Source organism: Narcine bancroftii, chromosome 1, assembly GCF_036971445.1.
Source record: "Narcine bancroftii isolate sNarBan1 chromosome 1, sNarBan1.hap1, whole genome shotgun sequence".
Classification (NCBI taxonomy): Eukaryota; Metazoa; Chordata; class Chondrichthyes; order Torpediniformes; family Narcinidae; genus Narcine; species Narcine bancroftii.
This window is the reverse complement of record NC_091469.1, coordinates 43,350,029-43,375,818: the sequence shown is the minus strand read 5'-3', so window position 1 is coordinate 43,375,818 and position 25,790 is coordinate 43,350,029. Positions and strand designations below refer to the sequence as shown.

The 25,790-nt window shown below is 40.2% G+C and overlaps 1 protein-coding gene across 8 annotated transcripts in view; it reads right to left on the bottom strand.

Annotated features, from left to right (window-relative positions):
- The window catches only part of LOC138757559 (inorganic pyrophosphatase 2, mitochondrial-like), a 62,923-nt gene that overhangs the window by 4,350 nt on the left and 32,783 nt on the right, over nt 1–25,790 (bottom strand). For all 8 annotated transcript variants that reach the window (XM_069925120.1, XM_069925130.1, XM_069925162.1 and 5 more), the window contains 4 exons: nt 25,107–25,233; nt 11,901–12,028; nt 8,804–8,889; nt 6,838–6,907 (listed from right to left, as the gene is read on the bottom strand). In XM_069925120.1, coding sequence (XP_069781221.1) covers nt 6,838–6,907; nt 8,804–8,889; nt 11,901–12,028; nt 25,107–25,233 — 411 coding nt within the window. The remainder of the gene's footprint in view (nt 1–6,837; nt 6,908–8,803; nt 8,890–11,900; nt 12,029–25,106; nt 25,234–25,790) is intronic.

Sequence of the window (25,790 nt, the reverse complement as noted above, 5' to 3'; positions counted from 1 at the left end):
AAAATCCCCAGGTTGCTCAACCTTTCTGTGTAATTCAAACCCTGACATCCTGTCAACATTCTCGTGAACCTTCTCTGTACTCTCTCTATTTTGTTTATATCCTTCCTATAATTTGGTGACCAAAACTGCACACAGTATTCCAAACTTGGCCTCACCAATGCTTTGTACAATTTCATCATAACATCCCAATTCTGAATTCAATACTCTGATTTATGAAGACCAACATTCCAAATGCCTTCTTCACCACTCTATCTACCGGAGTATCAACTTTGAGGGTACTATTTACCATAACTCCTAAATCCCTTTGTTGCTCTGCACTCCTCAATTGTCTACCATTCAATGTATATGACCTATTTAGATTTGCCTTTCCAAAATGCAACACTTCACACTTATCCGTATTAAATTCCATCAGCCATTTCTCAGCCCACTCCTCTAGCTTTCCTATATCTCTTTTTAAGCTACGGTAATCTTCCTCACTGTCCACAATACCACCAATCTTTGTATCATCTGCAAATTTACTTATCCAATTCACTACCCCTTCTTCCAGATCGTTAATATATATAACAAACAATAGTGGACATAGGACTGATCCCTGAGGAATTCCACTAGTCACCGGCCTCCAATTTGACAAACAATTTTCGACCACTACTCTCTGACACCTCCAATCCAACCATTGCTGAATCCATTTCACTACCTCCTTATTTATACCTAATGCCTCTACCTTTTTTCCTAACCTCCTGTGGGGAACTTTGTCAAAAGCTAAATAGACAACATCCACAGCTTTCCCTTCATCAATCTTTTTTGTAACCCCCTCGAAAAACTCTATAAGTATAAATCCCTGTTCTTCCAAATATTTGTAAATGCCATCCCTCAGAAAACTTTCCATCAACTTACCCACCACAGACATCAGACTCACAGGTCTATAATTTCCAGGCTTACATTTGGACCCTTTCTTAAACAGCGGAAAAACATGGGCCACCCTCCAATCCTCTGGCACTACCCCCATGACCAGTGACATCCTAAATATCTCTGTTAATGGCCCCAGTATCTGTCCACTAGCCTCCCTGAGTGTCCTTGGGAATACATTCCCCGGACCCGGAGATTTGTCCACCTTTATCTTTTGTAACACTGCCATCACTACCTCCTCGGTTATCCTTACATGATTCATGACCTCCCCACTATTTTTCTTTACTTCAACTGGTACAATATTTTTTTTCCCTAGTGAATACCGAGGAAAAGAAATCATTTAAAATTTCCCCCATCTCCTCTGACTTTTCACATAGCCTACCCTCCCTATCTACAAGGGGTCCAATTCTATCCCTCACTAATCTTTTATTTTTAATTTACCTATAGAAACCCTTTGGATTTATTCTTACACTGCCTGCCAGAGCCTCTTCGTGCCTCTTTTTGGCCTTTCTAATTTCTTTCTTAAGATTTTTTCTACATTCCTTATAGTCCTCTTTCAATTTCTCAGCACCCTGCTGTTTATAACTCTTGTACACCTCCCTCTTTCTCCTAACCAAATTTCTAATATTCGTCGAAAACTAAGGCTCCCTATGACTTCCAGCCTTTCCTTTGATCCTCACTGGGACATATCTACTCTGTACTCTCAAAATTTCTTCTTTGAATATTCTCCATTTTTCATTTACATCCTTTCCTGAAAAAATCATGTCCCACTCAATACTCCCCAAATCCATTCTTATTCCTTCAAAATTTGCTTTTCTCTAATCCAGAACCTCAACTTTTGGTCCTTCTTTGCTCTTCCCTAAAACTACCCTAAAACTAATAGAGTTGTGATCACTAGACCCAATTTGTTCTCCAACATTAACCTCAGACACCTGACCTATCTCGTTCCCTAACAGGAGATCCAGTATTACACTGTCCCTAGTTGGTTCCTCTATGTATTGATTAAGAAAACTATCTTGTACACATTTGACAAACTCTAGCCCATCCAGCCCTCTTTCTGTATGGATATCCCAATCAATGTGAGGGAAGTTAAAATCTCCCATGACCACTACCTTATGTTTATTACACATATATGCTATCTCCTTACAAATTTGTTCTTCCAATTTTCTTGGCCCATTTGGTGGTCTATAATACACTCCTATTAGTGCCCTCATGCCTCCTCCCACCCCTCAATTCCACCCAAACAGCCTCACTGGACGATCCCTCCAAACCATCCTGCCACCTCACGGCAGTAATGTCTTCCTTAACAAGCAGAGCAACTCCTCCCCCTTTTTTTTTAAAACCCCCTGTTCTATCACATCTAAAACATTTGTATTCTGGAATATTTAGTTGGCAGTCCTGTCCTTCCTGTAATCAGGTCTCACTAATTGCCACAACATCATGATTCCAAGTGCCAATCCATGCTCTAAGCTCATCTACCTTGTTCACTATGCTTCTTGCATTAAAGTACATGCATTTCAGAGAATTACCCTCACATATATTCCCTTTTCTACCTTTTACCTTAACCTCCATCCTTCCTTTGTTATCTTTATCATTCTTAACTAGGTGCCCACGCACCCTAGACACTGCTCGCAAACTCTGCTCCCCACCACCCTGCCAAACTAGTTTAAACCCTCCCCCACAGCTCCAGCAAATCTGCTTCCCAGGATATTGGTCCCCCTCCAGTTCAAGTGGAGTCTGTCCCTTTTGTACAGGTCCGACTTTCCCCAGAAGAGATCCCAATGATCCAAAAATCTTAGCCCCTGCCCCCTGCACCAGCTCTTTAGCCACACATTCATCCTCCACATCCTACTATTACTACCCTCTCTAGCGTGTGGCACCGGCAGCAATCCAGAGATTACTACCTTAGAGGTCTATTTTTTTTAAACTTCCTGCCTAATTCTATGTATTCCTGTTTCAGGACCTCATCCCCACTTCTAACTAAGTTATTGGTCACCACATGGACCACGACTTCTGGCTGCTCACCTTCCCCTTGCAGAATTCTGTGAACTCGATCAGAGACATCCCTGGATCCCCAATCTCGTCCAACAAACCTCCTATCTGTCCCTCTGACAAGTGAGTCCCCAACCACAATTACCCTGTTCTTATCCCTCCTTCCATTCTGAGCCTCAGGGGCAGCCCCTGTGCCAGAGCCCTTCTAATTCTCAGTAACTGTATATGTAATGTGTATATATTCAGCAAAGTTATTCGCTTTAATAGTCCAGTCATTCACTTCTTCCAGTTCACCGGTATCAGGCAATTCTTATATTGTGCACAGAATTTAAGATTTATGAATTTTCACCAGGCTCTGGTGCCTAAAGGTAAATGGTTACCACTCAGGAAGGTTCTTGTTGGCTTCAGAGAGATATTTGTTGCTCGCTGGACACACACAAACTGATTTAGTCCGAACAGCTACTTCAGTGTCTTCCCGAAGAAACTTGCCCCATCATGGGTTTTCCAAATGATAACCTCTTCTTCCAGGTCACCACAGAGTTCCTCTTGTTTCCCTTATTTCCGGAGAAACACTAGCCAGCCATTTCTTCTTGTAAGGACTACAAGAGTTTTCAACAGGCTGAACTCAGAACTTATAACCTGTCTTCAAAATGAGGTTTTCAACAAGCCTGCCAGTTTGCCATGTTGCAGCCTCAAAATCCACTGTAGAACTGACTTCTCTCCCTTTCTAAGAGAAGAATCCTGTTCCTTCTTTCCTCTCTCTCTCTCTCTCTTTGTAAAAACCAGAACCCCTCCCAAGGCTCCAAATCCAATCCTTGAAAGATCCCTATCAGCACTTGAGCCCAGACTTCTTCATTTGCACCTGCTTTTGAAGTTCCTTCCAAAGCAGTTCTATTGTCTTTTGCAAAGCCACTGGTGCCTGCATGTCTAGCTTCAGCAAAGCTCTTGAATTTTAAATGAGATGTGAAGTGACTTACACTAAACCCCTCACAATCTCTCTCTTTTAAACATATTTATATATTATATATAACCCGTAACAGCATACTTACTAATCCAATTTATCACCCCATCTTCTAGACCATTAATGTATATGACAAATAGTAATGGATGCACTACTAAACCCTGAGGCACACCACTAGTCACCAGCTTCCAATCTTACAGTTAACTACTGCTACTCTCTGGCATCTCCCATTTAACCATTGTTGAATTCATTTTACTACTTCAATGTTAATACCCAATGACTGAACCTTCCTAACGAACCTTCCCTGAGGAACCTTATCAAGGGCCTTACTAAAGTCCATATATACAACATCCAATGCCTTACCCTCCAACTTTCCTAGTAACCTCCTCAAAATATTTGTTAAGGTTTGTCAAACATGATCTTCCAATCACATATTCATGTTGACTGTTCCTAATCAAACCCTGCCTATCCAAATATTTATATATATCATCTCTAAGAACACTTTCCATGAACTTACCCATCACTGACATCAAACTTACAGGCCTATCATTACTGGATTTACTCCAAGCATATTTTTTAAACTATGGAACCATATGAGCTACCCTCTCATCCCCCGGCACCATTCCCGTTACTAATGACATTTTAAATATCTCTGTCCAAGGCCTTATTATTTCTACACTAACCTCCTTCAAGGACCTAGGTAAAATATTGTCATGACCTGGAGACTTATCCACTTTTATTTATCTTAGAAGCGCCAGTACTTCCTCTTCTTTAATCATCATCATTTCCATAACTTCCCTACTTATTTCCCTTTACACAGATCAATATCCTTCTCCTTAGTAAATACTGAAATAAAAAACTGTTCAAAATCTCCCCCATTTCTTTTGGCTCCACACATAGCCATCTGCTCTCATCCTCTTGGGGACCAATTTTCTCCCTCACTATCCTTGTGCTCCTTATATATCTGTAGAAACCCTTTGGATTTATTTTCATCTTATTTGACAAAGCAACCTCCTATCTCTTCTTAACCTTTCTAATTTCCTTCTTAAGATTCTTTTTACATTCTTTATATTCCTCTAGCACCTCATTTACTTCATGCTGTCTATACGTTTTGTATATCTCTCTCTTTTTTGGAATCATACTTCCAATAACCCTTGAAAACCAAGGCTCCCTAAAACTTTTAACCTTTCCTTTCATCCAAACTGGAATGTACTGTCTCTGTACCCTTAAACTTTCACCTTTGAATGCCCTCTATTTTCCTTCTACATCCTTCCCATAAAACAGTTTATCCCAGTTTACACCTTCAAAATCCATTCTCATCTCAAAATTAGCCTTTCTCCAATCAAAAATCTCAACCCTGGGGCCAGACCTATCTTTCTCCATAATTATTTTGAAACCAATAGTATTGTGATCACTGGACCAAAAGTGCTCCCCAACACAAACTTCCATCACCTGACCTATCTAATTTCCTAATAGCAGATCCAACACTGCTCCTTCTCTAGATGGTACCTTAACAAATTGAGGTAGAAAACTATCCTGCACACATTGAACAGACTCTAAACCATCCAGCTCATTTATAGTATGGGCATCCCAGTCAATGTGTGGAAAGTTAAAATCTCCCACAATCACAACCCGGTGCTTACTACAAATATCTGCTATTTCCTTACAAATTTGTTCCTCCAGTTCCCTCTCCACATGAGGTGGTCTATAACCTACACCCCTAATACGTTTCTTAAAGGAAGAGCTCAAATTTGCTCACATTACTCCAAGTGAGGTCTCACCAGTGCATTGTAAAGGCTCAACATCACAACCTTGCATTGATATTCTATATATCTTTAAATGAAAGCTAGAATTGCATTTGCCCTCTTCAACATCACCTATCTCATCATTCAAGTTAACCTTCAGGCTATCCTGCACGAGTACTTCTAGGTCCCTTTGAATATGGGTATTTTCAAACTTCTCCCTTTTAAAGAAGTCAGTTATATTTTCTTCTAAAGTGCATGCTGTATATTTTCCAACATTTTATTTGCCACTTCTCTGCCCATTCTCCTAATCAGTCCTCTGCAACCACCTGTTTCCTTTACACTACCTACTCCTCCACCTATTTTCATATTGTCTACAAAAGAGGACCATTATCATAGTTCCTGTTCTTCAGATGGAATTATAGAGGGGAGTTTAAATAGACCCAATGAGCATTGTTTCACCTTTAAAATTACTGTTGCTTGAACACCTTCTTCCAAATCATGGATCAGTCAAGGCAAACCATGCTAGAAAAGTGGAGAAACTCAGCAGATCAGGCAGCATCCATGGAAGGGAATAGTTAGTTGACGTTTTGGGCTGAAAACCCCTTCATCAGTCTCGATGAAGGGATTCAGCCCAAAAGTTTTGACTATCTGTTTTCTTCCATGGTCGCTGCTTCACCCACTGATTTCCTCCAGCAATTTGTGTGTTGCATGATTCCATCAAGAAATTGTAAAATTATACTGGTTTTAAGTACAAAGCTTATGAAGTAGTACAGCACAGGAAAAGACTATGACCCACGATTGTCTGTGCTGACTGTAGTGCCCATTAAATCAATCCCATCTGCCTACACAGCCTGTATCCCTCCATTCCCTGAATGCTCTCACGTCTGTCTAATTACTTCTTGACTGTTGCTACTGTATCTGATTCTGCCAGCAAAACATTCCAGTAAAAAAATTGACATAAAGCTCCTTTAAATGATTCCCTCTCACCTTCAAGGAATACCCTTTAGTATCAGACAATTCCGCTCTGGGAAAAAAAAAATCTCTACCCTATCTATACCTGGCATAATTTCATATATTACTATTGGTTTACCCCTCAGCCTCTTAAGCTCAAGAATTAAATTTTTAGACAACCTGGAAACTTAGTTCTTCATCTACTATTCATGAACAAATTAAGAAATTATCCGTCTGAAAGGTATAGTAATCTTGTGTTTTTGTTTGTAACAGAATACTTACTGAATGCACAAGAGATTCTGCTTCTTCGTGACTACAATAGAAAGGACTGTCACTGATTGACACATTTTTGCTGAAGAAAAAACAAATGAATACAAAAGTCATTACATAAAATTCAAACAGTAACAGCTAAAAACAGAATTACAAGCATTAAAATAGATTAATTGTGGATTCATTATCCAAGGATCTGCAGAGCATATTATAGATGAATAATTCTTAATTCCTAATGTAAATATCTAATACTATTTTAGAAATATTTTGAATTATTTATTACACTTATTGTAGAAAACCAGAAAGTGAAAAAAGAACATCACAGACAGGAATAAAAGCCTTGCGTGAGCCTCTGAACCAAATGATTAATGACATTAGGAGATAAATCAGGTGGTTGTTTGGTGCCACAACAACAAACTTGCAGAATGTTAGCAAAACAAAGGAGCTGATTATGGGCTTCAAGAAGGGGAAATCAGGAGAAACCAGTCCGGCTTGAGGGGTCAACAGTGGAAAGGGTCAAGAACTTCAAGTTCCTGGGTGTCAACATCTCTGAAGGATCTGTCCTGAGACCTCCATGTCAAAGCAATCATGAAAAAGCTTGTTATCGGCTATACTTTGTGAGGAGTTTGAGGAGATTTGGTTGTTACCAAAAACTCTTGAAAACTTCTATAGGTGTACTGTGGAGAACATTCTGACTGATTGCATCACTGTCAAGTATGCAGGTGTCAAAATGCACAGGACAGGAAAAGACTACAAGAGTTGTGAACTCTGCCAGTGCCATCAGTATCCACTCCATCGTGGACATCTACAAGGGACGGTGTCTTAAGAAAATAACCTCTATCCTCACCACCCAGGCCATGCCCTTTTCACACTATTACCATCAGGAAGGAGGTACAGGTGTCTGAAGATGAATACCCAGTAGCACAAAGACAGCTTCTTCCCCTTTGCCATCAGATTTCCGAATGGTCAATGAACCAGACACTACCTCATTTTCTCTTACTTTTGCACGAATTTATTTTTAAATATAATTTTATAGAAATATTTGCACCTTAATGCTGCTGCAAAACAAATGAATTTCATGACCTGTTCATGACAATAAATTCTGATTTTGATTCTGACATTATGTAACTAAATCCAAACCCTCTGGCCGGTTGGAGAGAACATAGACTACAAAAGGAATTATTGCTATGAGCTAGAAATTACATTAGTAAAAATTAGAGTAAAAACAACCATTTGCCCTAAACTGATGTGTATGTTCCACAGTAGCCTCAATCACTTTATTCTTCCAACATATACAGTAAAACCCCTGCTATCTGAATTTCAATTAACCGGAAGCCTCAAGCAACTGGCAACTAAATCTTGGAAAATAAATAGGTAAAAAATACATTGTGCCTCGCTGTTATTTCACCATTCAACTCAATCTCAAACAACCGTTTAAGATCTACCAATCCCTATAGGTGCCATAGGGGTTTTACTATACTTCCTGCCTCTCTTTTGCACATCAAACTTCTACCAAATCACTAATGCGAATCATTTCCATTACTTCATGTGCCATCAAACTCTATTTTCCCATAACCTTCTTTGGATGAATGAAAGACAATTCTGCATGTTAATAATGTTTTTGACTGAAGGAAGAATGGTCACAGAAATATTCTCGTAAATGTGTCCTAAAGGAATATAGTAATGTCCCTGATAACCAGAATTCAAGCAACTGGCAAAAAAAATGCAGAAAATAAATAGGTAAAAAATATGAACATTTAAAAGTGGTGCCCCCTGGTGGTTAGTTCACCAATCATGCAGCACACAATCTTAAGCAACTGGCAAATATATTTATCTGACATCTACCAATCCCCATAGGTGCCAGATACCAGTGGTTTTACTTTATTTTGAGTATTGTCACAATTTTTTCTAAAGGTCCCCTTAACATTTAAAAAATGTAGAACTTTAAGTGTTTCAGTTAAACATTACCAAACCTCACCATATAATATCACCTCCATCAGTCTTTCTGTAGATTATTGAGCACCAGTACTGATGTGTGGACTTAATAACTCCAAGTGCAAAATCCTACAACAAAATAGAAACATTATACATACAAGTCTGTCTTCCAATTTAGCAGTAAAATTGTTTAAGGGTGATAAAAAGTAAACATTCTAAAGAAGAATTATTTCCCCAACACCAATTTTGAGTTCTTTGCGCTTGGTATTGTATACTTTTTTTAATGTTTATGTTTAATATTTGAGGAAAAATTGAGAGGAAGGATCAGTGGTAGAAATGACAATTTTTAAAAAATCATGCTTTATTTACAAGATTCTTACTCTCAGCTTGATTAATGATCCTTCATTTTGTGCCAGGCATTGCTTATTACATTGCTTAGTGGTACATAAAACACACATGTCCAAACTTAAATTATCTCATTTTTATGCAGGTGTTGATCCATTATGTGAGAAGTTTAAAAATTTTTGAAGCTTCACTGATCCATATGTTTTGGGAGTGCCCAATTTAGAGAGATTTTAGAAAGACACTTGCCAAACTTTATCAATGATATTTAAGATCAAAACAGAACCACGTCCATTAATTGCCTTGTTTCATTTTTCACGTGAGCTAGATATACTTCTATCTGCAACTCAGGAGAAAGTTTTAGCCTTTACCACGCTGATAGCCAGATGAGCAATTTTATTGAAATGGAAAGACGACACTTCACCTACCCATACACAGTGGTTACATGATGTAATGTCCTATTTAAGCTTGAAAAAATTAGATACAACATTAAAGATAGAAAGTTTCAATTTGCAAAGATGTGGGGCCCATTCATCGAATATTTTATCATGATTGAAAAATTTAAGAATTTGAATGTTCCGAAGATTCTCTGTCTGATGTCTGGCGGTCACAATCTGATGCACAATTTCTCTTTTCTTTTACAAAGGTAAACTTGATTAGAAGTATGGGGTAGTTTTGAGTTGGGTTATTAATGTGTAATAATTATTGGGGAGGGTATAGTTTATTTAGATTACTGATATTGTATGTAATTTTATTATTTTATTCTTAATTTTTTTTAATGTAATCCTATATGTTATTCATGTTATAAAATCTTAAATAAAGTTTAAAGAAAAAGAAGTATGGGGTAGATTTGATTTAGCTTTTAGGGTTTTTTTCTTTTTATTAATTTTTATTTGGATTAATTTGGCAAATAATGTTTTTAAAATGTTTATCATAGATTAATTCAATAACTTGTTTCTCATGTCTAATGTAGTTCCATCCATTTTTTTTGTACTTGTATGTATTGACTTGTTATGTGTTTTCCTTAAAAAATTATATGTAAGTTTATATGATAAACAATAAAAATATTTTAAAAAGAAAGAAATAGAGACTTCTCAGAATATATACTGTAGATTTGAGCTGGAGTTTTCTTTGCAACTTTCTGAAGTTCTAATGCCTAAATAAAAGTTCGTCCTTTTTAGGTCTGTTAAACAGCACTTAATAAATGGTGAGTTGCACCTGAATGTAGCAATTTGGTTGCAATCTGCAGAAATGGCCATAGTAATCATGATGACATCAGCAGGGTGAATGACATCTGGCAAACTTCAGCTGCCTTAAAGTGAATCATACCTTGAAGAGCTTTGGTTAAAACGTTGATGGTTACTAATCAGCCAAAAATAATCACAATCACAATCTAACATGGAAAAGTAGCTTTCATATAAGAGCAGATTTGTTATTACTAATCTTCTTTTTCTTTGGCTTGGCTTCGCGGACGAAGATTTATGGAGGGGGTAAAAGTCCACGTCAGCTGCAGGCTCGTTTGTGGCTGACAAGTCCGATGCGGGACAGGCAGACACGATTGCAGCGGTTGCAGGGGAATATTGGTTGGTTGGGGTTGGGGTTGGGTTTTTCCTCCTTTGCCTTTTGTCAGTGAGGTGGGCTCTGTGGTCTTCTTCAAAGGAGGTTGCTGCCCATCAAACTGTGAGGCGCCAAGATGCACGGTTTGAGGCGATATCAGCCCACTGGCGGTGGTCAATGTGGCAGGCACCAAGAGATTTCTTTAGGCAGTCCTTGTACCTTTTCTTTGGTGCACCTCTGTCACGGTGGCCAGTGGAGAGCTCGCCATATAACACGATCTTGGGAAGGCGATGGTCCTCCATTCTGGAGACGTGACCCATCCAGCGCAGCTGGATCTTCAGCAGCGTGGACTCGATGCTGTCGACCTCTGCCATCTCGAGTACTTCGACGTTAGGGATGAAAGCGCTCCAATGGATGTTGAGGATGGAGCGGAGACAACGCTGGTGGAAGCGTTCTAGGAGCCGTAGGTGATGCCGGTAGAGGACCCATGATTCGGAGCCGAACAGGAGTGTGGGTATGACAACGGCTCTGTATACGTTTATCTTTGTGAGGTTTTTCAGTTGGTTGTTTTTCCAGACTCTTTTGTGTAGTCTTCCAAAGGCGCTATTTGCCTTGGCGAGTCTGTTGTCTATCTCATTGTCGATCCTTGCATCTGATGAAATGGTGCAGCCGAGATAGGTAAACTGGTTGACCGTTTTGAGTTTTGTGTGCCCGATGGAGATGTGGGGGGGCTGGTAGTCATGGTGGGGAGCTGGCTGATGGAGGACCTCAGTTTTCTTCAGGCTGACTTCCAGGCCAAACATTTTGGCAGTTTCCGCAAAGCAGGACGTCAAGCTAATAACACACAGCAAAAACACTTCTCTGACAAGTTAAGATCTTTTAACTTTTAAGTTAATGCAAGTTAATTTATTGAGGGACTATTTTTAACCTTAGGTTTGTAGATCCTACTCTTCATGAGATGGAACAAGGGTGCTGGCAGGGTGTTGAAGTGGGTGGGGTTGAGGGTGGGTTTGGTAATTATGCATCAATTTAGAAAAAGTAGAAAGCAGTAGGTTTTTTGCTTTTCAAAACAAAAATGAGCTTTGTAACAAATTTCTGCAAAATTCATTGGTTGCTATTTATAGAATGAAAGCTCATGTTCATTCCAGTTCTGCCTCTTCTGGAATATTTACTCCTATAAACTCTACAAAACCCAACACAACCGAAAATTCATTAGACACTGTATTCAAAGCAAAATATACCCGGTTTTTGAATTCTCCATTGAAACCCAATTGGTTTTCTGGTTTTCCATCAGGCACCTTGTACAATTTAAACCAATTAACTGTGGCCTCCAGATAGCCTGGTTTGTATCTCCTGACATCATCAATGTCTGTGGGTTTCAAATGAAGAAATAAATTAATGAGTTAAAAAAATGAAATATCGAAACCCTAACAATAAAATTAATTGAAACGATGGCTTTAATGAATTAAAGAACTCGAATGTTAGACAGAAAAACATTTCTATTTTCATATAATGCATATTATTGACAAGGTTATTGGGTCTGCATATGTCCTTAACATTCTACTAAAGCACACATTATTAGTGGCAATGAAGGCCATATATATCACGTTAGGCATGCATGTGAATGGAAGTTGTTGTCTTGGAGGAAATGAAAGCACTCGGTATTTTCACTTCGTCTTGGGCTCACTCATTAAATTCATCAATCTGCACAAGAGAACATAAAACAAATAAATGCTGAGTAGGCCTTGCAGCCCTTTAAACTTGCTTTACCATCAACCTTGTGGTTTACCCCAAATGCACATTCCTGAGGTTCAAGGACTGGTTCTTCTGGAACATCTCATCCTACTTCTCCAGTCTGAGTAAATGAGTTTAAATCTACTTTTGTTTATTTGCCCTGATTCCACATGCTCTGACCATCATCACAAATCAATTATGAGGCATTTGATTGCAGGCCTTTTGAAACCCCATGTACATATTATCAACTGCATCACTGTTGCCTGTTGTTTATTTCACTTCAAATATTTAAATAATGTTCCCTCTTGAAAATGGATCATTAACATTATATTTCTGGTTTTCAGGTGATTTTTTTAATTACAGTTAAAGAAGCAGCAACACAAAAATGGGCCTTTGGCTCCCCATGCCCATGTGGCTATACAATCCCATTTGCTTGCATTAGAAGTGCAATGTTATAGGCCTTGCCTGTGAATAGGTCTTTGAATAGATCCAATATCTTTCTGAGTTAAGCTAACAACTGGTCTATATACTGCCTTAGATTTGTTTCATCTCAGTTTTGAATATTTGTCTTTTAGTTCTTACTGTTCCCTGGTGCATTAAATCTGCACATATCACAAACACAATTATCTGCCACCTCTTCCTTTGTTTATATAAGACTGAATGGATATAATTCATAGGGACCCTGGGTTTCATTTTCTGTCTAAGTCTCTCATTAGTTGTGATGTTTAAAGATAACAAAGTCCAGATGGGATGTATCCAACACTGCAGAAGAGCTAGATAGAGGGGTGTGCCAGGGGACTGAAAAAAGACAATTGTTCAAAGAAGTTTAAGGGCATTTGTTATTCAAAGGTTTTAAAAGCCATTAAGTTTAACCTTTGTAAAGAAGCCTGTAGAAACAGTGATCAGAAAAAGTCTTCTGATTGCTTTTAGACTTTTGATTAGATAAGAGAGAGGTAGCACAAGTCAAACTGTATTTTAGTAACCTGACTGATTTTATCTTGAAGTATCAGAGAAGGCCATTGATGGAAATACATAAGTCAGATTTTCTGAAGGTCCCACTATATTGACTGGTTAGAAATAGAGAGGCTCTTAAGCAGCATGCATAGGTTCATGTTTATTGCCACAGATATAGTGACAGAGGTAGTTTGGAGAGCAAACTAGTCAGACATCTTAAACCTGATACAAGGCACAGATAAAAGTACAGAGTTACAGAAATCAGTTGATGCACAGCAAAGGCAACATCATTTTACTATTTTGGGGTTCATGTTGGAGTCTGTTAACAGGGAGGAAATAAACAGTTTGTGAATTTGGTGTTGTGCAATCACACAGTTGTGAATCTTCTTCCTGGTGGAAGAAGTGGAAGAGAGCATGGCCAGGGTGGGATGCCTTTTAATATGTTGGTTGCTCGTCCAAGGCAGCAAGAGTTACAAACGGAGCTGATGGAGGTGTGGGATATGTGTGATGTTCAACAACCTCTGCAGTTTCTTGCTGTCTTAGGCAGAGCAGTTCCTGTACCACACAGTGATGCACCCTGATAGAATGCTTTCAGTGGTGCACTTGTGGAAGATGTTAAGGGATGCAAGTGTCATTTGTAGATTTATAGATGCAGCTGGAGTGGTGTTTGACCACACAGCTGTAGGTGTACACGGAATAGAGGAGTGAGTACATAGCCTTGTGGGATCATGGTGTGATGATGATCGTGGAGGGGTTATCATCAATTGTCACTGATTACAGCCTGCAGGACAGGAAGTCATGGATCTACAGGAGAGCGTGTCGGGAAGGTAAGGTCTTTTTAAGGGCTCTTACTGGGGACAGGGCCTAGCAGTCGGGAGAGGAGAGGAGAGGAGAAGAGAGAGGAGAAGGACAGAGAAGAAACGAGTCGGGGGCAGGTAAGAAAACTTTTTTAAAAGTCTCTTACCGGGGCCTGCGGAGAGGAGTCGGCGTCGGAGGCGGCCATTGGTCGGACGGGCCTACAGGAGAGAGTGTAGGGGTTAATTGGTAAAAGGCCAATAAATAAGAGGGACAGCGAGCGAGTGGCCCAGCAAAGGAGTGGGACTTCCATGCTTTGGCTCATCAGGCTTCGGCGAAAGCAGGCGGAGCGAAAGGTTGGCTGTTTTCAATAGCACTTCCTAGGTGAGTGCACTGTACATTAAAAAGCTGAGCCATGCCTATGGGGTTAGTGCTCTGCTCAAGTTGCCAGATGTGGGAGCCATGGGTGACCTCCACCCTCCCAAATGACCATATCTGTGCCAGGTGCAAAGAGGTGGGGTTCCTTAGGGGCCGAGTTGATGAACTGGAGCTCCAGCTTGATGACCTTAGGTTCGCAAGAGAGAGTGAGGAGGTAAGCGACAGGACCTTAAATCTTCCCACAGGACATACCTGCAGGAGATGTAATGAGACACAAGCATTAAAAAATTAAAGAAATGGAGTTGAAGCTTGATGATCTGAGGCTTATCGGGGAAAGTGAAGAATTTATAGATACAACGCTCAGGGAAGTGCTTACCCCTGGATTGGGGGGGGTCAGGTAAGTGGACTACTGTCAGGGGAGGGGGGAAAGTTGCTAGCTCTGTGGTGAGCACCCCGGTGGCTACTGCTCTTAGCAACAAATATAGTGTATTGGATGTAGTTGGGGAAGATAACCTGCCAGAGGTTGCACCAAGGGAACCGGTGGTGCGGAAAGGAAGGAAGGGGAACAAGGTGGTCATTGGGGACTCCATCGTCAGGGGAACAGACAAAAGATTCTGCGAACCTGACAAGTGTTCCCGTATGGTGTGTTGCCTCCCAGGAGCCAGGGTGCGAGACGTCTCGGATAGGGTTCAGAGTATCCTGGCGGGGGAAGGTGAGTGGCCAGAAGTCCTGATACACGTGGGTACAAATGACGTGGATAAGATGAAGGAGGAGAACCTGAAGAGGGACTACCGTGAGCTCAGAAGGAGGTTAAGAAGCAGAACCTCCAGGATTGTAATCTCGGGGCTGCTACCTGTGCTGTACATGGGTGGGGGCAAAAATAATAAAATCAGGAGGTTAAATGTGTGGCTGGAGGAATGGTGCAGAGTGCAGGGATTCAGGTTCATTGACCACTGGGATCTCTTCTGGGGAAGACAAGACCTCTACAGGAGGGATGGTTTACACCTGAATGCAACGGGGGCCAATATACTGGCAGTTAGATTTAAAAATGCTGTCAGATTTGATTTAAACTAATTTGGCAGGGGGAAGGGAACAGGACTGATAGGGAAGCAGATAGGAAAGTGAATATAGGGGTGGTTCCGTTAGACGGTGAAACAATAAGGAAAAAGGGAACTAAAAAGAATAGGAGAGTAGGGGCAAGTGCATCGAGAACAAAGGTGGAGGGAGAAAGGAGATATAGTATCAAGGTATTGTGTATGAATGCACGGAGTGTAAGGAATAAAATGGATGAGCTTGAGGCACAAATGGCAATGGGAGGTTATGATATTGTCGGAGTAACGGAGACATGGCTGCGGGAAGGGCAGGATTGGGAAATAAATGTTCCCGGGTACACGTCCTATAGAAATGACAGAAAGTTAGGAAGAGGAGGTGGGGTAGCTCTGTTGGTAAGAAATGAAATTCAGGCGTTTGAAAGGAAAGACATTGAAACAGGTGGGGTAGAGTCTGTTTGGATAGAATTAAGAAATTGTAAAGGCATGAGGACCATAATGGGGGTCATTTACAGGCCTCAGAAAAGTAGCTTAGATATCAGTAGAAGTATAAATCAGGAATTAAGAGTGGCATGTCAAAGTGGTAGCAATACAGTAGTTATGGGGGACTTTAACATGAAGGTGGACTGGGATAATCAGACGGGGGCAGGAGCACAAAAGACTGAGTTTATTGAATGTCTACGAGATACTTTCTTGGAGCAGCTAGTGGAGGAACCTACCAGGGGGAAGTCGATTCTGGACTTGGTGCTGTGCAGTGACGCAGAGTTAATAAGTGACCTCGATGTAGGGGAGCCATTAGGGAATAGTGACCATGGAATGGTTACTTTAGAGCTGCAATTAGAAAGGGAAAAAGAAAGGAAGTCGGAAGCATCTGTACTGCAGTTAAATAAAGGGGATTATGCAGCTATGAGGGAGGAGCTAGCCAAAATAAAATGGAAAGATACACTAGCTGGAAGGACAACTTGGGAAAAATGGCAGGTATTTTTGGACATTTTTCACAGGTTTCAGGACAAATTTATTCCAAAGTGGAGGAAAGGCTCTAGGAGATGCAAATAGCAGCCATGGCTAACTAATGAAATCAAGTGTAATATGAAATCCAAAGGGAGTAAGTATAGGATAGCGAAGCGGAGTGGGAAGTTAGAGGATTGGAGCATCAGAGGGTAACTAAGAAAGTCATAAGAGAGGGGAAAATGAAGTACGAGAGGAAATTAGCAAATAATATAATGGAGGATAGCAAAAGCTTTTTTAAATATGTGAAGAGGAAGAAATTGGTTCGGTCTAAAATTGGTCCATTAAGAATGGAAAAGGATGAAATTATTACCGGAAACAAGGAGATGGCTGAGGAATTTAACAAATACTTTGCAACTGTCTTCACCAAGGAGGATATAGGTTATGGTCAGTTAGGGGGTAGTAGTCATGCAGTATCAAGAGACTTGGGGAACTTTCCTGGGGAAGTAGGGGATCTAATGGATATCCGGATCCAGAAACAGGAGGTTGTGAGTAAATTGTTGGGACTGAGGGCTGATAAATCCCCAGGGCCTGATGGGCTGCATCCCAGAGTGCTTAAAGAAGTTGCTATGGAAATTGTGGAAGCACTGGTCGACATTTTCCAAAGTTCCATAGATTCGGGGGAGGTCCCTGAGGATTGGAGAGTGGCTGATGTGGTGCCGATTTTTAAGAAGGGAGGGAGGGAGAAAACGGGAAATTATAGACCGGTCAGCCTGACGTCGGTGGTGGGGAAGATATTGGAGTCTATCATAAAAGGAGTAATAGCAGAACACTTAGGCAGAAATAATAGTATAAGGGCTAGTCAGCATGGATTCCTTAAGGGTAAGTCATGCTTGACTAACCTGGAATTTTTCGAGGATGTGACAAAGAGGGTGGACTTGGGAGAGCCAGTGGATGTGGTGTATTTGGACTTCCAGAAGGCCTTTGATAAGGTACCGCACGGGAGACTAGTGGGCAAGATCAGGGAGCATGGTATTGGAGGTAAGGTGCTGACATGGATAGGAAATTGGTTAAGAAATAGGAAACAAAGGGTTGGGGTAAGCGGGTCTTTTTCAGAATGGCAGGATGTGACGAGTGGAGTGCCACAGGGATCGGTATTGGGTCCTCAGTTGTTTGTAATTTATGTAAATGATTTGGATGAGGGGATTATTAATAACTTGAGCAAATTTGCAGATGACACAAAACTGGGTGGCGGTGTGGGGTGTGAGGAGGATGTCAGGAAAATGCAGAGGGACTTGGACAGGTTGGGGGAGTGGGCTGCTGAATGGAAGATGACGTTCAATGTAAGCAAATGTGAGGTTATCCATTTTGGGGGCAATAATAGGAAAGCTGAGTATTATTTAAATGGAGACAAGCTAGGGAGTGGGGAGGAGCAAATGGATCTGGGAGTATTTGTTCACCGGTCACTGAAGACTAGCATGCAGGTTCAGAAAGCTGTGAAGAAGGCAAATGGCATGTTGGCTTTCATAAAGAGGGGATTGGAGTATAGGAACAGAGACGCCCTTCTGCAGTTGTACAGGGCCCTGGTGAGACCCCACCTGGAGTATTGCGTCCAGTTCTGGTCTCCAATTTTGAGGAAGGACATACTAGCTATAGAGGGGAATTTACAAGGTTAGTTCCAGGGACGGCGGGGTTGACATATGCTGAAAGGCTAGAAAAACTGGACTTGTATCCGATGGAGTTTAGAAGGATGAGGGGGGACATGATTGAGGTATACAAAATTATCAGGGGGATAGACAGGGTGAAGTCGGATTACTTGTTCCCAATGATGGGGGAGACGAGGACTAGAGGGCATAGTTTAAGAATACAGGGTAGGCCCTTTAGGACGGAGATGAGAAAACATTTTTTTACCCAGAGAAGTGTGAATCTGTGAAATGCTCTGCCACAGAGGGTGGTAGAGGCAGATTCGCTGATTATGTTCAAAAGAGAGTTAGATAAGACTCTAATGGGCAAAGGAGTTAAGGGTTATGGGGATAAGGCTGGAAAGGGGTACTGATGGTAGTGATCAGCCATGATCTGTAAAATGGCGGTGCTGGCTCGACGGGCCAAAGGGCCTACTCCAGCTCCTATTGTCTATTGCCTATTGTCTATTGTATATAATTACAGAGAGTGGTGCAAAGTCCAGGTCCCGTGGCTTGGGGATTAGATTGACTGGTATTATTGTGTTGAAAATGGAGCTGCAGTCAATAAGCAGCAATCTGACGTGGTAACCTTGTTGTCCAAGTGTTCTAGGGCTGAGTGTAGGGCCCAGGAGATGGCATCTGCTATGAATTGGAATGGATCAAAAGTGGCTGGTAGGCTACAGTTAATGTGAGCCATGACCATCCTCTCAAAGTACTTCATTATGGTGGATATCAGAGCCACTGGCTGATAATCATTTTAGCCCATCACAACATTCTTCTTCAGCACTGGGGTGATAGTAGCCTTCTTGAAGCAGGTGGGTATTTCAGCTTGTTGGAGGGAGAGTCTGTAAATACTATTGCCAAATAGTCTTCTTAGGCATGGAGATATCCAAGGACACTATCTGGTCCATCGAATTATAGACCATAGAACAATCTCAAGAGCCCAGCTCATGCATGCTGACCAAGGTGGCATTCTGGACTAGTTGTGGGGCATATCCATCTGAACCCTTCCTACTTATAGATCTGTTCAAATGTGCTTTGAATGTCAGAACTGTGACCACTTCTACAGTTACCTCTAGCACCTCGTTCCAGATGCAGATCATCCTCCCGAGTGAAAATATTCTCTCTTCCCCGCTAATTTTAAACATATGCTCTCTAGAAAAAAGACTTTGAGTATTCACTTTATCTATGATTATATAAACCTTTGTAAGATCACCCCTCACCTTCTTATGCTGCAGGGAATAAAAATCCAGCCTACTGAACCTCTCCCTTTAACTCGCCTTCTAAGTCCTGATTACATCCTGATGAATCTCCTCTAAACCCCTTCCAATTTATTGATGTCCTTTCTATGGTTGGTTGACTAAAACTCACCATAGTTCTCACCAATACCTTAAACAGTGGAATCATAAGGTCACAAATTTTGTACTCTATATACCACTCATTGAAGTCAAGCGGCTAAATGTCTTCTTCACCATATTATCCACCTGAGTTGCTAATTTCAAGGAATCATGTACATATGCCTCTGGGTCTCTCTGCTCTACAACTCTTGTCAGGGCTCTGCCATTCACTCGGCACATCCTACTCTGGTTTGACTCACCAAAGTGCAACAGCTCATACTTGTAAGATTTCAATTCCATGGGCCAATCCTTAGCTCATGTTGCTAACTGATCTAGATCCTGTTGCAAACTTCAAAACCTCACTGTCCATTAGACCACCAATTTTGGTGGCATCTGCAGATTTATTAATCAAGTTAAGTACATTGTCATCCAAATTGTTAATATAGATGATGCTCATCAGTGGATCCAGTATCAAACCCTGAAGCACACCAGTGGTGACAGGTTTCCAATTTGAGAAACATCCCTCCACTACTACCCCTGACTTCTTCGACTATGCAAATTTGGAATCCAATAACTAATTCCCCAGTGATCTAACTTCCAAACTAAACTACCATGAGGGACCTTGTCAAAGGCCATGGCAAAGTCCATATATAAAACATCCACTGTCCTACTCTCAACAATCCTTTGATTACCTCTTCAAAAAACTCATTAATTTGTGAAACATGATTTGTGAGACATGATCTGCCCTGCACAAAACCATGCTAACTACTTCCAATCAGTCCCTGGCTATCCAGATGTTGATAAATGCTATCCATCAGAAATTTTTGAGTAATTTTCTAACCATTGATGCCAAACTCACTGGCTTGTCCTTGCTACCCTTGATAATTAACAGCATGACATTTGCCACCTTCTAATCTTCCAACAATTCACCCGAGGCCAAACATGATAAAATATTTCAGTGAGGGCTTCTGTAATTTCTTCCCTTGCTTCCAAGATGTGACGATGCACTTCATCAGTCTCTAGGTATTTGCCGATTTAAATGCACTCCAAGGCTGCCAATACCTCTTCCCTGGTGCTTCTAATTTCCTTGGCTTCCATGATCTCCACAGTAAAAACTGGTGAGAAATATTTTAAGAGCTTAGTTTTTTTCCTGTCCCCCTTCCTACCCCCTCCCCATCCCCTAAGCCAGTATTTTAATCAACAATGAAATTAAAGCTATAATTTACTTAAAATTTGTGGGATCTTATTCATCCTCTGAGTTTGTTTACTAGCTGAGTGATTACAATCCAGAAGTATTAAATCAGTTGTGAAGCTTTTAGGGATGCCCTTCAATGGCTGGTTAAAACTAGGGCACCCATATAACACAGAGATGAAGCAAATGTTTTTCTCACAAAAGGTCACTTTTGAAACTTCTACTGAAACTATTTTGCAAATACATCTTTGAAATTCTATTTCTCAAATATGATGGAAGCAAAATCTTTACATATTTTAAGGAATATGTATATTCTTGATAAGCAATGGAGAGGCGGTGGTGAAAAGTTACGGAACACAGACAGGAAGGGTATGTTGAAATCACAATCAAATCAAGCACGATGAAACAGGCTTGAGGGGAAAAATGGCCTACACTGGCTCCTCATTTGTATGAAGACATGAAAGGCATAAGATAATTGTAAGTTGCTTTTGCTATTCATACTGTACTTTGAATATGATAAATTTATAATGCAGTTGACCTACATAAATATGAAGACATGTTCAGATTAAATATCGCCTTCACTTCAGTCAGCTCAGTCATCTACCACAGCTGCAATTAAAACCTCAAAATCACGCAGTCAATACAGGCTTTGTAGATCAGCTGTACTTGGCAGCAGCTAAACATGCAGTAACCATGTGTAGTTCACAACACTTTTATCATATTAAACTCTGTAATTATACAAATCTATTGGTACAGCTCACAATAATTGGAACGCACGCAATGGCTCGTGAATGCTACCCATAGACTCCCAAGTATCAGGGCTCTACAGCATATGGGGAAACCAATGCAAGGAGCCAATTAATTACATTTTACACATTACATTACTTATTAATGTGGTCATTCCTACTGAAAGATTTAATACTAAATGGTGCTATAAAGTTAATTTACATTCTGAAGAAACAGTATTCAAAATGATTATTGTTATATAGATTCTTGCACATTAGATGAGAGATATCTGTGTCTGTTCACAAGACACAGCATGATCCCAATTCATATTATGCAGATAATAAGCTACCTTTTTCAGGGAGTATACATTCTTTGCCAAATATACACACAAGTCCCTTGGTCTCATGTTGCACTTATTATTGCTGTGATCTGCAACCCTGCTTCACCCCATTATCCAAACCCCCTTTCTTGCACATGCTTAAAATAAAGCTAAATGAAAAAATAGATGAGTTTTGTCTCAGGCTGCTAAACGAGGCAAAGGAGGTGATTGTGGGGCACACAAGAGATTGAAGATGCTAGAATCTGGAGAAAGTCACCAACTGCTGGAGGAATTCAGCAGGTCAAGCAGCATCTCAGCATCTTTGGGGATGAACAATGTCTTGTTTTCTGCAAGAGATTGCTGGGGCCTGGGTTGAGATTTTTAAATTTTAGTTGGCCAAAAATGAGGTACTAGAAGATTGGAGGGTGGCAAATATGGTCCCCTTTTTCAAGAAGGGCAACAGGGAAAAGTCTGGCAATTACAGATCTGACAGCCTAACAGCAGTAGTAGGAAGGTTATTGGAAAGGATTCTGAGGGATAGCTTTAATGATCACTTGGAAAAGCAGGGACTTAACAGAGATAGCCAGTATGGCTTTATCAAAGGCATATCTTGCTTGAACAATCGGATTAATTTTTTTTAGGAGGTAACAAAGAGAATCAATGAGGGCAGTGCAGTAGTTGTGGTTTGTATGGTTTTCTGCAAGGTTTTTGACAGGTTTTACATGGGAGACTGGTTCAAAATATTATGGCTCATGGATCCAGGGAAGGTTAGCAAAATGGCTTGGCAATAGGAGATAAAAGGTGAGAGTAGAAGGATATTTTTGTGATTAGATGCCTTTGATTAGTGGTATTCCACAGGGATCAAGTGCTGTTTGCAATATTTGTCAATGATATGGATGTAAGTGACATGATAAATAGGTTCGTAGACACTCAGATTTGTGGAGCTGTCGACAAATGTGGAGAATAGTCAGGCTACAGGGGTCTATCCATATGTTGGTGAAATGGACTGAGGAAAGACAGATGATGTATAATTATATAAGTGGGAAATGATGATGCATTTTGAGAGTACTGATGGCTCTAGGGCATATTACATGAATGACAGCTTGTTGTGAGTATTGGGAGACAGAGGATCCTTTGCGTATGTCTAAAGATCATTGAAAGTAGCCGCGTAGGGTGAATAACATGGTTATAAAGGCATATGGGATGCTGGCCTTATTAGTCAGGGCACTGAGTACCAGAGGAAGGATGTTATACTCCAACTTTATGAAACATTTTTCAGAACACAGATGAAGCAATGCATTTAGTTCTTGTCACCACATTGTAGAAAGGATGTGATAGCACTGGAGAGGGTGGAGCAAAGATTCATCAAGATGTTGCCCAAGATGGAATAATTTAGTTATGAGTAGCAATCAGAGAGGATTGTTTGATTTACTTGGGAGCAGAGAAGGTTAGGGAGATATGACTGAGGTATATCAAATTAGGAGGGTATAGCTCAAGTAGATGTCAAGAATCTTCTTTCCTTATCAGAGGTAAATAAAACTAGAGAACATACATTTAGAATAAAGGGTAAGAGATTTAGAGGAGATGTGAGGGGTACCTATGTCACCCAGAGAGTGGTAAGTACCTGGAATGCATTGCCAGAAGGTAATGAAAACAGAATCGCTGACAGGGTTTAAGAGGTATCAAGACAGGCACTTGAATCATCTCAGCATTGAAAGTTATGGCCCATATGTTAGAAGGTGGAATTAATGCAGATAGGTTCCCACCAGTTGATCTGGACATTGGGTCATATGGCCTGTTTCCATGCTGTATGACTCTATGGAAACTGGCTGTTGACTGTGCATTACAGATAGTTTACTGATGATAGATTCTCTCTATGTATGGAAACACTTCCTTCTTGGTTGTGGAAACCACTTCAAAGAGAAATATTTATAAATTTTTCTCAAAATTTGGCCCCATCAGGTCCACCTTATCCTGATAGGTAAAATAATACTGGAAAAAAAAAACCTGCCGACACTGTTAATATGAGATTTTAAAAATGAAATAAACTTAACTTTTAGTTTGCAAACAAAGCATTTTCTGTCTTTTATCTTCAGGGATGTTGTTGTTTATGATGTTAGAAATTCCTGAGTTGTTATAACACATTTGAGAAATTGGCTTCTGAGAATGGACCTCGTTTATTCCCAGTTTTGCTGTGAATTAGTGCTATCTGAAAAGCCTGAAACTTTTTGTTATTCCTCTGGCAATAATTGAAATTCTTTCCATATTTTTGATTCTGCAGCCTTTCTAATGTGGCATCGGCATAGTTGGGTACATGACGATGTCCTCACTATGTTCATGAGTCCCTGAATCAAGGAACACACTTCACAAATGAGTAAACCTAAATCTCATTTGCAAATAAGGGAATGTCTCTTGTCTCTTCCCTCATGTAAAATTGTATCTCCAAACATTAATTGCACAGTTTCATCCAGAGGAATGCACAGTACAGGATAGTCAAAAGACAGAACACCAGATGTGTTAATGGCATCTGCACTGCCCAAGCCCACAGGAAACTGTATAGAAACTGTATAGAACTGTCATTGCTGCTCAGGCCATCAACCTCTAATCTATTCTGACTATACCTCTTGCTGTCTCAGAAAAGCTGCCAATAGATTAAAGGACTCTTCCCTCCCTATCACACTCTCTTCTCCCCCCCCTTCCATCAGGCAGACACGTGAGCTTGAATACACAAATGTCCAGATTCAAGGATAGTTTCTTTCTTGCTGTTATCAGTCTCTTTAATGGACTAATTGGCAAAAGATGATCCCATTGCACTGTTTAGCTGTACACTTCTCCATATCCTGTACTTTATCTTGTTACATAATACTCTGTACTCTTAATGTAACACTGCACCCTGCACTTTTGTTTTATTATTGTATGGACTGCTTTACTTATGTATGGGTTGACTGCCTGTATAGCAAGGAAAACTTTTCAATGTGTCTTAGTGCATGCCACAATAAATAATTCAATTCAAAACAGGAACTGCTGGTACAGCTAATTTTCTCATTTGTTTATACAAACTTGGACAATTGACTGAAGGTTATGGGTAGCTAAATCTGGAATCCTCACTAAGCTGGGTGGTAAGTAACCATTAAAGCACATGGAGTATTAGAAACAAGTATAGTTCGGCTTTCAGGCTAGAACTGCCTCAAGGGGAGTTAGTTCCTGTAAAACTTCCCCTTTCAGTCTCATCAACTTGAACCGACCTGTAAGTCTTCCTCTAAAGAACACTGTTTCTGGCTGTTCAAAGTTATTGCAATTTAATACAGTACATTATTGACTGGTTGAACTTGCCATTAAACATCTGTGCATCTGGGTCCTCCTGGTTGATAGCGATGATTTTCCAGTCCATTTCCCCTTCATCAATAAGAGCTAGAGCTCCCAGCACTTTCACCTGAATAACATCACCACAGGAACACACCTAGAAATACAAGTGGAATATGCTAAAGTTAAAATTCACATTTGCACTACCTGATTAGAAAATATATTGCTACTCCAAAAATTCTGACTTTTTTAATCTATAGGATGTCTTTGGTTCCACTTGCTTTCGAAGAGCTGGTTAATAAATCTGTTGGGTATTTTGTACTCTAATGCAAGATTAATGAATAGTCACATCAGGCCTTGGGATCCTAGCTGTTTTTAATTACTCAAATTAAAGCGGATTATTTTAAATGTAAATATGAAATTTAATCACTAACATATCTAAGGGCAAGTTACTTGGTTTAATAGCTGACCAATCTTTTCCAACCTCACCAGCTAAACATTACCATTATCAAATCTTTACTAACTGATCATTGCTCCATTTCAGCCCTTCCACAATACTCATGATCTAAGCTAAAAACAGCAGTTTAGCAAGTGGGAAATTGTTTATTCACCAATGTTTCACTTCATATTACTTCTTTATTAACTCTATTTTGAAATGAAAATCAGAATGAATTTTAACAAATAAAAAAAATGCTAGAAGCTTTCAGCAGGTCA